At 29.8% G+C, this 15,122-nt stretch overlaps 1 protein-coding gene across 1 annotated transcript; it reads left to right on the top strand.

Moving 5' to 3' along the window:
* The first annotated feature begins 13,398 nt into the window (after positions 1 to 13,398).
* LOC121114750 (ADP-ribosylation factor-like protein 4C) lies at positions 13,399 to 14,813 on the top strand. The gene is made up of 2 exons (XM_040708803.2): positions 13,399 to 13,717; positions 13,794 to 14,813. Exons 1-2 carry the CDS (start codon positions 13,550 to 13,552, stop codon positions 14,223 to 14,225), a joined length of 600 nt encoding a protein of 199 aa, XP_040564737.1. The 5' UTR covers positions 13,399 to 13,549; the 3' UTR covers positions 14,226 to 14,813.
* Positions 14,814 to 15,122: the final 309 nt, after the last annotated feature.

Below are 15,122 nucleotides of genomic sequence, written 5' to 3'. Positions count from 1 at the left end.
TTCTATAAATCAATCATCAATTTTTATAAACAAATTATTATTTTTACCCCAGTGGGTGTGTCACAAATTCTACTTGTAATATCCAAAATTGATCGTCACAATAAGAGAATGAAATATGTATGTATAGATTTTATTTGAAAGGCCATATCCGGACCAATATCAGTTTTTTTTTTAAATAAAATAAATGTTTAAAACTACAGCTAAAATTATTGGCTATCTTGTTTTATCCCACAAATTTGAATAGAAAGTCTATAATTGACTCAAGTACCTTTGAAATATCGGGCCTTATGTATATGATGTAAAAAAACTAGTAGGATTTCCTCCTCTTCTTCACTTTATGCTAAGATTGTTTTATGTTGACACATCACATTGTTATATTATGTTTACTCGAGTAGGTACTTGTAAATCATAGTCACAAAATTTGAATACATCATGAACTAACGAGCATATGTATGTAGTTGTTACATGCAATAAAGTGAACTCTTAACCTCGAAATTTATGTACAACTTATAACATGGATATTTTTTGAATAATGATAATCAAGTATAAGATGACATATATTCAGATATGATTACTACTGTTCAATTAGTTGATTTTTTTTCTCATTAAAAGATATATTTTACCCTTTATGTGATTTAATGTTATTCATTGAGAATTTATGTACATACTTTGATTGCTAAGTTGATGTTATTTTTTTTTTTTTTTTTTGAAGGTCTTTTCCATTAAATAATAAATCACGACATGATAATGACCCATAACTTCCTTTGAAGAATCAAACATATACTGCTGAAAGAGTTTAAAGTTGTACGCATATCAGGCCGGGCGTCTTCTGGGGCTGTAGTCCAATCCAAGTACTTTAATATTTTTATGGGGTCCTTGAATATTTTCTTCCGGCCCATTTCAAGTCCTCAGAAAATAAAAGATACTATATATCCACTCCAAGTCGAGTCTTTGATTGTGTTACAAAGCCGAGTCGCAAGTTTTCAAAATATGAACAAGTCGAGTCACAAGTCTCGAGTTCATGCCCGTGCCCCACTCAATGTCGGTCTTAGCTATTATGATGCCCTGGGCGAACGTGACCTTCGACAATTACCCCTCCCCCCAAAAAAGTAAAATTGACATAAAAAATAAAAATAGCTTATTTATTAAAGCCCCACATACAGTTACACCTGTAATACAAATAAGTGCTCATTAACATGGAGTTATTCAATAGGAATTAAAAGGACCTTATGCCTAAAAACAGTGTTAAACGAGCAATTTTCAATGTCGAGGTCTAGAAACAGAAATATTCCATATGAAGAGTATATTTCTTAACACATTAGTTCATTGTCGAATATGTGAAAATACTGTCTGGTTGAAACTATTTAAAATGCATTGGATCGAAATTGAATGTACTTCTTTATTGGTGCCTAAATAAAAGTTTTTCCTAGGTTTTTAAATTTATTTAGAAAGAGTATTCAGATTTTTTATCTTAGCATAAAAAGAAAAAAAAATAGTAGGAATGAAACACTTTTTTTTTGTTTGGAAATGGCGTGGTCTTGACGTTTAAATTAGTAATACAAAAAAACTTATGATATAATTACGTAGACATGTTTTTTTATTGTTGTGGACGCTTATTGCCGCCCTCAAAAAATGCGTCCACATTGCTTTTATTTGGAACCACCCCTTACCCGCTTCTGCAAATATGATGTCAGCTGGAACAAGGATATTTAATCCCTAATAGGTAGACACTTAATCTTGATGATCGCCATAAAAGAGTTTTTTACTCCAAATTATCTCCGTGTGCGGTTATCTGCGTCATAAATACAGACTATAGATGACATAGGTACAACTTTTTAGCCATATTATGGAACTTATTGATTTGTATCAATACATAATATCTATTATGGAAGAATGTATAGAATTCAGAAATAAAATAACTTTGAGCATAATATCCTGGATTTTCTTTTTTTCAAAAGTTTATTCAAAAACGCTCCTTAACTTTCAATCGGAGATTCACATAAAATATTTGCATTTAATATAATAACTATAGAAATAACAATTATTTATTTGACCTTAATTCATTCAAAATAATCCTTATGTTGCAAATAGATAATATGAAGATATTTCATGTTTCGCAAAAAACTACACACACACAGAAATATGTACTTAAAGTGAAATTGAACATGTGAATTTGATTTTTTTTTTTTTATTTTATTTTAATTCTATTAAAAGGATGGTTTTATTTTCTTTAGAGGTTAGACCTTGTGTATTTTTAGAAGAAATTTGATTCTTTGTTTTTGGTTTTACGAAATAGTTGCTTTTAAAGTTCTCATTGAATGTAATTAATTAGTTAATTAAAACACACATATATACATTAACTACATATATATGTTAGGTATGTCCATTTATGATGATATATTAGTATACTTTCTAATTAATGAATATCAAAATACGTTGCTAATAATAGTTACAGTATCAAAGAAAAACTCAGTGTAGATCTAATCAAAAATTCCGTATGTATCATTCTCATTTAAAATTGGATCCAAACCGACTCTATAGACTAATTGTTGATGACGTCATGTGCGTTTTAAAATTGCAGGGGTTGACTGAAGGACTGTAGCTTTTAACTAGGAAATGTAATATTTCAAATTTTTTCCAAAAATTTAATTTTCCGTGAATAGCTATAGATTTTTCAAATTTTTTCCAAAAAATTTAATATTTGAATTTTTTTTGTGAAATTTATTGTGTATTTTGGAAGTAAAAAAAATCCAAATCCAAACCCCCTCCCAAAAATATTTATATAATCCTGAGGAAGCTATAAAATTGAAATCATATGAAGTTAAGCGTGTTGCATCAATCAAATTTTTACAACTCATAAATCAGGGGTGGGGAGAAAATCGTTCAAAAATTGCGACCAAAAAAAAAAAAAGGTCTATATATTGAGTTCAAAAAAATTGGTCTACGATTTGAAAACGATTAATTGTGGGTCTACTGTCTGGACCGAAATACCGGTCCAGTTCTGTCTAGAGAAAATCACTTAAAACCAAACTGAATATATATATATATATATCTAGGACAAAGTCTTAACACTAATTTGTATATAAGTTAAGGGAGCCAACGAACATGACATCCATGAATCGAGAGTTCAAGGAAAAAGTAATTTGCCTTACTTATGTATTGTTAACAGAAAGGAAATCATAAAAATGTGTATGTGCCTTCAATGTGGATACGGCATGCATGTAATATGTACAGAAATAGTAAAAAGGCTAATTTGTACATTTGTGAGACTGACGTGATATTTGTGTAAATAAGTGTTTATGGATGTAATTACTTTGTAATTCTATGTAATACTATAAAGACTATAAGTATTTACAATATTGGAAGGATATTTTTAATGTATGTCCTATTATAAAGAGTTTTAACGAGCAAAAATAAAAAGTTTAAGACGTTGAATCGGTATCCAAGTGAAATCATATAAATTTTCAAGGCAGAGTTGTTCATGATTATTAACGAATAAAAAATATTCTAATACTGACATTTCTAAATTTATTCTATTTGAACGGTGAATGAGGAAATGTATATTTCGAATATTTTGTCCTTTTTCGATCCATAGACTATCACAATGATACGTATTAATGCTCTTAAATTCTGCTTTAATTCATGTTAATCTAGTTTATGAAAAAGGAAGTCTTCTTAGATATTAGTCAAAGATGTGAAGAATTACAAGGAAACAAGATATTTTGTGTTTACCACTAAACATTTTTTACAAAACAAAGATAAAAGAAAAGTTTTAAATCTGATCAGAATTGTTTTAATTTTGGCCAAAGGCCGAATTTTTGGATAAATTAACATCTTTATTCTTAAATAGTATTTAATCCCTATTCTTTGTCTCGTGTAGAGATAGAACAGGTCTTGGACATGTATCCGAAGTACCCGGGTACTGTATAATTAACTTTGTATTATCTAAAAAGATCCAAGACCCAAATCGGCTTCGGGTACACGAACTTTTATAGGTCTTAAAAAGCCCCCTCCCCCCCCAAAAAAAAAAAGAAAAAAATAAGGAATACTTTTTACTAGAAAATTCAATATTTATTTTTTATTTTCAATAAATTTAATATGTATTTGAAATTTTTTGTGAACACCTGTGGATTTTTAAAATATTTTTCCCAAGAAAAATATTTTTTTTATGAATAGCTGTTGATTTTCGAATTTTTTTTCAACAAGAATTAATATTTGAAATTTAATTTAAAAAATTTTTAATTTTTCGATTTTTTCAAAAAATTCCAAACACCAAGCCCTCCTCTCAGATATAATCCTGTAGACTCCGCTGAATACAGCATTGCTTTGAAAATGTTGCTGTGTAGACGGGCGCTAAATGTTTCTTCATTTATTAAAATCCTCCAAGTACAGTGTCTTTAATCAAGCGCAGGGCCAGAGCAAGTGCTTCCCATATTCCCTCATTAAACTGTCCTATTTAAGCTTGACTCGAGTCTGGCTCGTACTCATGTATACTTCTCATCTTATTATCCCTATTATAAGTCATGAAGGATTGCTAATACGAAGGGAAAATACTTTTTGAATGCCTCTAGGGAAGGCATCATCATGATTTATCATTTAGGATGACGCGTTTGTATTATAAGTCTCATAGTTTTTATTTCAAATAAAAAATGAAATTAGTTTTTCAATAACTCTGGCAACTTTGTTAGTATTATTATTATTTGTTTTTTTTTAGTTGCTTGAAGAATATACAATCTAGATGCAACAACGTTGTTTTTATTAGAAAAAGTGATAGCCATTACTAAAAAACAACATCACACTATTGCTTACTTATTATCAAGGCTGTCCGGAGGGGTTGGGAATTTTAGTTTTGGACTAGATTAAAATCATCCTTCTAGAAGAAAAAAATTAATAAGAAAAGGGGGTATTTTTTTTAAGATTTATTTTCTAAAAAAAAAAGAAGTCATTCGGTCAAATTATGCAACGGAGCAAAAAATGTAATTTTTTATATTTAACCCCCTGTCCCCCCAAGAGAAATAAATAAAATGTATTTATAGAATCCTTCGGACGACTCTGATTATACATATTTTTTTTTAATAAAATTGTCTACAAAAGCCTATGTTTCCCTTGCCACTGAACGACAGGCATAATGTTTTGGACGAATGCTCTTCAAGAAATAACCAACTCTTGTCACAAAAGGAGACATACTTTGATGGCGAAGAGAAACTTTGGGAAAGTAAACTCAACAATGAGTATCACTGGCAGAATATTCTCCTGAATACAAATGGCTAGACATACATATTGTATATGTAATTATGACTGAACTTGATTCCCTTTAACTCACATTTGTACGTGTTACTTTTTTAATTTCCCTCGGACCATGGAATGAAATCTTTTGCTACGCACTTATTTAGCAAGTCTTTTTTTTTTTTTTTTTTTTACACTCTCCAATTTCCCATGGGACAATTCTAATTAAGAAGCTATATATATTTACGGTTTTTCAACTCTTTACCAAATACATGTTTTTGAATACTTATATTAAGATTACCTAAGGCATATTTACACATAAGAGCTAAAAGTCTGATTTATTAGTGTTTCACATTTCCCAATGGGTATCGTATTAACTTATATTTTCTCATCATAATTTCAACATAGTGTGAATCATTAACATAAGATTGAATAAATGTCAACTTGATAGAACGATATATATATTTTTTTTTAGCAGAAATACTTTTGGAAGCATTGATAAAATAATATGTCTTATGACAAGAATGACAGATCATAATTTTATCATAATGTTTGAAATCAACCGCTTAAAGTAGTAGTAAAAAACCAGATTTAAATATTAATAGAGGTATTTAATATCCCTTTATACCATCTTTTCACAGGACGTAATTATTCCAGAAGTCATAATCAAATTATGAAGGCATCATCAACCAAATTTTATAAGAATAATAAACTTTTTCTCATTTTTCGATTACGGAAAAGAGTGAAATATTATCGTGTATTTAAATGTCATGATTTGACCAATATAAAAATGGAACTATTTTTTAGTCATCAATTATAAGATTATTAGTTTGATTTGATTCTAATATGACTTTTTTTTCTTCGGCATCAAGTCTCTTTATATTAGGGTCTCTTATTTCCTAGAAAGTTGTCCTTTAATGAGATCCCGGAAAACAAATGCTTAAATTTTAAGATCCCGGGAAATTCCAGTATGAAATAATAAATACCATAAAATTTAAGAAATTTATTTTATTATTTTAAAAAGAATTTTAAGATCTAAGCTATACACTCGTTAAGAATCTAAAATTAATTCATGTACGATAAGTTAGAAGGAGATTATATGTATAATTAAATATTCTTTTTTTGGTTTGTTAAGGGGATTAATTGGTTATCACTTTTTGTCCATGAACACACCATTGAACTGTAGCATAAAACTTCAAAATGTTCATCTTCATCAACATGTATTCATCTTTTCATTTAATGAATTACGTAAAGGAAGCTTATACTATGGAATAATTAAATTTGAGACTTCACAGGAGCTTCTCCCAAGTGCAAAACATCTATAAATCTCGGGAAAATGGGATCCAAGTAGAAAAATCCTAATCTTTATACAATAGTTTAGTTTTTCATTTTTAAAGCATTATAAGAGAAAGCATTCTAAAGTGTTTTTTTAATTTTTTTTGGTCGATTTTGCATGGTAACTCTATCAATAATTTTGCTACTTTCGGTTACTATGCAGTCTCTGACGTCAATAAGAACGTTCAATACATGCAAAATAAATAAACGTATTGAATATTTTATGCAACTAATCTCACTTAGAGGCCAAAGTGTTATTAAAAACTCAAATTTAAAAACAATGAAATAGGAATCGTGTATGGCTTTAAGTATTTGCTTGATTAGTATTTTGGAGTGGCGTTTAAAAAAAATGAATTTGGGTTGATGGAACCTGTCGTATTTATGTATGTATTTCAAATAAAGTGTATGTTGTTTCAGTAAACATATGTATGACGTATGTTTTGTACAAATATACGTTGTAGAAGGAATTTTTGAATTACTGGACGATAATTAGAAATGTAATTTAGATTATACGAGTTATATCTTTAAAACAAATGTATTTACATTCTACGTATTATATGTATAGACTAGTGATGAAATTCGGTTCAACAACGATTTTTCTTTCGGTTCGGTCTGATGTTATTTTTTATAGACCGACTTGGTCCATCGACCAATATTATATACATCAATATATCGACTTGATATTTTGGTCCAGATCACGATTTCAGACCGTAGACCAAAATTTAATCATTTTGAAATTGTGTCTCAATATACAGACCTATTTTATTAGGTCTCAATCTATGGACCACTTTTCTCCCCAATACCCTGATTTATTAGTTATGCAATAAATTTATCCAACACATTTAACTTCATGAAACATACATGATAACATTAACAATTCGTCTATAGAATCGGTCACACACACCGAATTTTAAATAAGACCAATCTAGACCAAATTTTTCTTTAAGACCAGTCCAGACCAAATTAGCTCGTTCTACTAAAAATTCTGACGGTCTGAGACCGGTATAGGATTTTCAGATCAAAACCCAACACTAATATAGACACGTCATATATATTCTTTGAATTTTAAGCCTGACTGAGCTAATTTAAAGAGAGAAAAACAATCCTCTTCACATACCAACTTCCTCCTAAATACATTTATATTATAAGAAGAATGAAAAGAAATAACAAGGATCCTAATCCTGGAAATAGATAAATCTTCTCCTCTCTAAAGTTAAAGAATTTTGAAAATTTTAATGACACGAGGAAGATAAGAAGATACCTACTCTCTTTGTTATCCTAGTACCCATTATTGCTAAAATACTCTTAGTATGTTGACTAAAATGAATTGAAAAAATTATTATATGAAGTACATTAAAAAAAAAAAAAAAAAAACTCGTTGATTTCAAAATTAACTATGCAATGAATTTCCACCCGTGTAGAGTAGATCAATGGAACTCGGCGCTAATTTGTTACAGAAGCTATACGGTTGAGTTTCAAATTAATTTTTCTACATTACACATGACTGCAAACAGATGAATCCCTTCTCAGCTGTCTAGTTTTTACCCTTGCAATTTTGTATGAAAAACACTCAAAAAAATATATTTAATCTTTATTCTGATATTAAGTCCGTTATAAAAATGCCTTTTTTTCTTTTATTGCATGATCACCTTTAACAAATCTATTACTGTTCTTATCACTTTCCTTTGCTGCTGTTTCTCTCTGAGGGCCCATATTTTTTCTCTAAAAAAGTACATTAAAACCAATTAAAAAAATTCGAAAATACACAAAAGTTTGGAATACAGCTTTACAATAGTTTAAAACATGCAACACAACAACTAGCGGTGTGTGATTGTTTTAATAGCTACATGAGACGGGTCAAAGTTCAAAGTTTTGTTTGACAAGGTACAGTTATTTCCTTATTTTCCCTCAAACTCTGAATAAGTTGAGTACTAAGGCGGTCAAGTTCCGAGGTTCTAATATAACTAATTTTATCTGTTAATAGTTTGACGGCATATTTCCATGATAGAACCGATATATAATTTAAATAAACCCCTAAAGTGGTATTTTGAAAGTAATGGAGTATCATATCCATGTATAACATAGTACACAAATAATGAATTACTCGTCCTTCCCCCAATTCACCAGGAGAAGCCTATCCCAGTATTTTCTTTATCCTAGAGGTGACATTCCATTCAAATTTATTATTATTAGAAAAACCCTAAAGACATTTTATGATCCATAGTTCATTATTATTGATCCTTATTGCTTGGGTATGCTAGGGTAGGACTTTACTTGGTCATTGTTTAGTTTTATGACTTGAAAAATAGTATAAATTATATTCTATTTTTAAATGTTGATTTTAAAGTGCATGTATGGGTGGAGGGGGCAGAAGAGAAGATATTCTTTATATAGACAATATTGAAATTAAAAGATCATTTAAGACTTAGTTTGACATACGAGATTAATTTGTTCTTGGACGGAGCTCGTAAGTAAAACAATTTATCCCATAAGAATTAATTTTAAAAAATTGCTCTTGAACTTGAAGTAACCCGCTCGTGTTCTAAAAATAAAAATGACAATTTGTGCTCAGAATCCAACTTATATACTAAAAAAATCTTATGTTGGGGTACTCGTATCCCAAAGTGTTATTGTATGCCTATAGCAAACGACTCAGTATATACAAGCATATTATATATTTAAGTATATTTTGTAGATGGAAAATAGTTAAGAATGGGAACATTAAGAATTCATTACCCATATGTGGAGGGACAAAAAGGTTGGACTTTCTGACCCTGGCCAGACATTAATGGATTTAAGGTTTTAGGTCATACATTAAGAGATGAAATTTGATACCTAACTTATATAGTAGAACTAACTAGCTATTTGTTCCATATATATAAGTTCCAAATTATTAACTGAATAAGTACGGATGTTATATACATTTTCATATTGGTGTATATACCTATAATAGAAGTCTAAAGGTTTTTTAAAGCTCAATTTGTTTCTCATTTGTGCCTTTTTTTCCCTTTAAAAAACAAAAACAATCAAACTACTAAATCCTTCTAGGAAGTGTTGAAAAGGAATCATAATATGAGAATTAGTTTCGTGCTTGAACGATTATCATATTGGTAGATTGCATGAGGCGAAGCATTATGAATAAATAAATATGTTTTCTTTAATTAAATTAATCATTAATATAATATGTACTGATACCCCTCCCCATCTGCTTCCTTTGATACACTCTCAATGCCATGAAATGAATATATAAACACAATCTGAGTCATTTGCTTCTAGGCACTTTAAGGGACGAAACAAATAGATAAACACAATTTCAATTATAAACCTCTATTGGGTAAAAGAAGGTCGTTCTTTCTTTCCGTTGCTCTATTTATAAGTTGTTTTTTTCCTATAATAACAAAGAAGTAATTAAAAATATTATAATTAATATTTTGTGAAAAAAGTAATTATAATTATTTAAGCAGAAATTTATCACCACTACAAATATACTGTCCTTATTATCAAGGAGGAAAAACAATGACAACAAAAAACATATGACATTTTCATGACTTTATCTTCATACACGAATCACAAGACAATTTTTTATAAGTAGAACAATTATCAAATACCTACAAATTTCTGGAATATCTCAAATGTCATCAATAGAGTTTTTGTTGGTATTATTATACATACACACTTGGTATAAAGTAAAACGTAGTCATTATCATGGAGTTGTCAGTGGAGCTCCAATTCTTATATCTCTGATACTATTAAAATGTGGGAGCAAATAGATATGCACATATTTAGAAAGAGCTACTGATAAAGGATCCCTCGAGACACTCCTTCACAAAGACGTTTATCAAATCCATGAATCATAATATTGTCGTCGACTAACAGCGCCGGACTTACAAACAAGAGTAAATGCAACGCCGAGTCTCTTAAACCAGACAGATCTATACTTTAGTATAAATAATCATGTCTTCCGCATGGTGTGGTATCTAGTCGTCTTATTCCACAATGTGGCTTTACTTATTTATGTAATTAATGCATTACAAATAACTTTTTTTGTTATGTTATGAAAATTTGAATTATAGCAATAGGATATTAATCAAATAAAACTGTAAATAAATATCTGTTGACTAATAGTTAAAATATTTATGTGTGTAATAACAGAATACATAAATAATTGGTAAATATTTTATTAATGTGAACATTTGAAGAAAAATTGATGATCATTTTTTTAATTTTTGTCTGAAATTCAACACTTATATATAAACGAGTGTAAATATATATATATATTTTAAAGAAATATACTTATTTTAAAATTCATACTGAGTACATATTTCAACTCAGTTCAAGGATAAATGTGACTTTTAAGACTATAATTAATCTATCCCACCATTACACCAACTAAAACAATGAATGAATCCTGTTTCTAAAGAAGATTATTCTAATATACGTAAATTTGACCAGTTTTTACCAGAGTCGACCTTAAGTTTAATTCAATTGCAACTTAAGATTCGACTCGTACTCAAGACTTGACTAATACTTGTAAAAAACGACTCCTGAACAGGTCTTTCATTTACTAGGAGGACCAGCCTTAACTATTGTGGGATCCTATGTGAGGCGGATTGCTCATAATCCCAATCTCTGTAAGAATAAGGAATAATAACTGAGGGCAGGCCCAGTTTTAGCGTTAACAAAGCCTAGCCCATTTTTAGAATATATATACACAGTACCATAATCAAGGTTTTACTATAGAAGGTCTGATTTTTTTATTGGAGTGACTAACCAATAATAGGCCGATAAATAATACCCTTCAAAAAAATTGGGGACAGGCTTCTCTATCAAAATGTAACAGGTCTTGATTACAGACTGATACATTTACAAAAAAAAAATAAGTACTGGGCCTACTGTAGTCTTAAGGGTTGCAGAGGCCTAAGGCTGGTCCCGAACTTTACTTTCTAACTAAATAGTTTTAAATATTAAATAGATATATTTAAACAAGTTTTAATGAAGCACATGAAGGTGATAATTTGATACTATTTATTGACATACTTTGCAATATATTATATACATCAATTCTTAATATGTAGGGGTGTATTGAAATTGTATATTGTTCTGAAATTTGTATTGTACTGCTTTGCTTCCTGTTTCGTTATTCTGTCTTATAAAATGATGTAGATCTTAGATTCTGTTATTTTTTTTATTTTACTTCTTTTTTTTGCTAGAATAATGGTAATAATCAGTAAAAGTATGATCGAATATGAAACTTTATGTTATTACTTATTTCATTCTCCCGGTCCATAAATAACGGAGGAATGTAGGGGAGCTACACTCCCTTGACCAACATTTTATCGTCAAATTTGTCCAAAAGAAAAGTCTTCTTTTTTTTTTTTTTAATTAATGAATGTTGACAAAATTTGGTTTTGTTTTTGTTACAATTTGAAATTAACAATGTTAATTATAGTCAATTTTTTATTTAGTGAGGAACTAAATGTTAAATTAGGCATTACTTAGATCAAACATAGTAGAATATTATAAAAATAATAGGACTAACTACATGATCCATGATACTCCAATTAAAATATTTTGCCAAAATGATTATCACCTTTTTAAAAAAAATGGAATGAATGGACAAAATATATATCTAAAATACTCAAAAAAGTCATCATTCGACGTAGCAAACAGCAGGTAACAACATATTGTGATTATGAATTCAATACAATGAGTACTCAATGAGACAAGAACTATTCATCCAGTATTAAGTAAGAATTCAATGCTTTGGAAAGAGGATTTACGTACCCTATGTACATGAATCCTATTAGGAAACTCATTCTTTAGTAGTGAATAATATATTGTAAAAATAGACTCTTCTCAAAAAGTAAAAGGATCTCCTTCATTCGAAGAATGATACTAAATAAAATACAGGATGGGACATATAATATAATAAATATTCATGGAAAAGAAGCAATTACGGTATGCGTGTGGAGATTCTGTGAAAAACCACAAAAACCACCCTAGTGAGTTGATTATAATAACACTACATACCGATAGGATAATAAAAGAATCATACAAAATATATCCATCCATCTAATGAAATAAATAAACATTTGTAGAAAATGTGTATAATTTAGCTTATGAAATAGTGGCAAATCTAAGCAAGGAAATACTATAATACAAGAAAATACTATGAACATTGAACTCTCCTGACTTAGCCCTAAGGAAATTGTCTGTCTTTTTAAAACAATAATGGAATACATACATAATTAAATTGGAGCATCCACTTATGTAAATTATTATATTTTTTTTCTATGAAAGAAATAATTGTTTTTAGCCCAAAGACTTCATTTGAGGAGATTTTACAACTGATACATAGCCTACAAAGTCAAGGGAGAAAAATATAATAAAAATGATGGGATAAATTATATAAAAGTACAAAAAGTCCATTAAACTCCAACAGTGATACAATTATAACCATTTATTCTCTTAAGATTTTAACAAGGGTCGTAAAAGTCTCTCTTTAGCTAGTAAACATAACATAAATATCGTTGTATTTGAAATTTCTCCTCTTCTCATCTTCTGAAAAGTCAAAAAGTACACGTAGATGGCGCTTATTTCAACCATGATGACGTAAGGACTCAACAACAAGTAAATTATATAATACAGAATACTGTACAGGTGTCGACCCGGGAAAATTGATCCTCCAGCTCTATATATATTTTTTTATGATAACTAAGAAAAATAATACAAATCCATAATAAAAGAAGAAGAAAAAGAGAGTGTGTAGGAACGCTCTCCTTCTAAGGACGCCGGCTGGCTCTACTCGATCTTAAAAACAAAGTTGTGAATTAAGTTCAGTGTAAATTCGAGTGTTAAGGTGGGATGTCATGTGCTGATATATAAAATTAAAGTTTGTGATTTCTTTGTATACATATAAATACATACATTGTTTCTTCCATAACAAAAGTACGTTAATATTAATAAGTGATAAAAAACCAAAACAAATATGGGTGGACATTTAGGAAAGGAGCCATTGTCCAACTTGGTTAACTTGGGAACGTATCATTGTGCCATGATTGGCTTAGACTCGAGTGGAAAAACGACAGTTCTGTACCGCCTCAAGTTTGATCAGTACATGAACACAGCTCCTACCATTGGATTCAACTGTGAAAAGGTAAGTTTGAAAAATGCTTTGCTTTGGGGTTTTTAAAGATATGATCCTCACTGATTACCTTATGTTGTTGTTGCAGGTTCGAACTGGAGGAGTGAATTTCCTCGTTTGGGACGTTGGCGGTCAGGATAAACTTCGGCCTCTTTGGCGTAGTTATACCCGTTGTACTGACGGCATCATATTTGTCATTGATTCCTGCCAAGTGGATCGGCTGGAAGAGGCCAAACTCGAACTCCTCAAAATATGTAAAAGTAACAAAAGTGTTCCTCTTCTGATTCTTGCGAATAAGCAGGATCTCCCTGAAGCCTGCAGCACATCCAAACTCGAATCCTCTCTTGGTCTAAAAGATTTAGGAGTCAACACACCTTGGCACATACAATCCACTTGTGCAGTGACAGGGGAAGGTCTCGAGGAAGGAATGGATAAATTGCACCGGATGATTGCAGTGAAGCGAAAGAAAAATATCAAAGTATCAAGGAAAGTTCAGCGTTCGCATAGTTATCATCATTGAGTGTAGGACTTGTAAGAGGGAGGAAGTGCCATCGCGATCCTCTCTTCAAAACAGAACCTCGTCATAGATATAGCTACTACTACACTTCTTACTTCAAAAAATAAGACAACTTATCCCTGTGATACATTATTTTATAGACAACATAATTTCCTCTCATTTTTCTTAAAGGAAAGGACGAAAAATGGTGTGAATTTTTTACAGACTTTTATATGCTTCGTTTCAAATTATTATTATTATTATATGTGGTGATACCAAAATTATTATTTTTTATATATACCTACTACCTACCTATTTATACTACTTTATCTATATCCACCCTTCCTCTCACTCAAAAAATAATTCTTTTATTCCCTGCTCTCAAAATAAGAGAAAAATAAGTTAGAATTCCTTCAGAGTTAGACTTCGTTTAATTTTTTGATTTTTTGTCTTGTGGAAAATTAAAAATGAAAGTCAGAAATTATTTATAATAATATATATCCTCCTATTTATACAATTTACTATTATTCTTCTTGATACTATTTTTTGTGTTCTCCCAAACTAGTGAATTTACTACATTTATACAAAAAATAAAGAATTATCTTAGAACAATAGCCTATATACAACTAAGTCTAATATTATGTTATACTATGTATTTTTATATACTTTTAAATTCAACATGTATTGACACGCATTCTGCCTGTTTTAAAACAAAATTATACATTTATATCTTGATAGCCTTTCCTGTTTCATCCGAGCGGATCAAATTCATGATTTTGTACGTAGTATATACCTACGTACTGATAGACAAATTATGATTAAGTCTTGTTTTTTCCATGTGCTGTTCTTCCTTTGTCTGGAGGAAAAACACATTTAATGATTCAGAAAATGAGACACTGTTTAGTCGTAATTGCAGTTCTG

This window comes from Lepeophtheirus salmonis, chromosome 3 (assembly GCF_016086655.4).
Source record: "Lepeophtheirus salmonis chromosome 3, UVic_Lsal_1.4, whole genome shotgun sequence".
NCBI classification, from domain to species: Eukaryota; Metazoa; Arthropoda; class Copepoda; order Siphonostomatoida; family Caligidae; genus Lepeophtheirus; species Lepeophtheirus salmonis.
The sequence above is the reverse complement of the archived record's forward strand: the minus strand, read 5'-3'. Positions and strand labels throughout refer to the sequence as shown.

Coding starts and splice junctions, on each gene's coding strand:
- LOC121114750 (XM_040708803.2), top strand. CDS start 13,550: ATGGGTGGACATTTAGGAAAGGAGCCATTGTCCAACTTGGTTAACTTG. Junction 13,718..13,793: donor TTGGATTCAACTGTGAAAAG/GTAAGTTTGAAA, acceptor TTGTTGTTGCAG/GTTCGAACTGGAGGAGTGAA.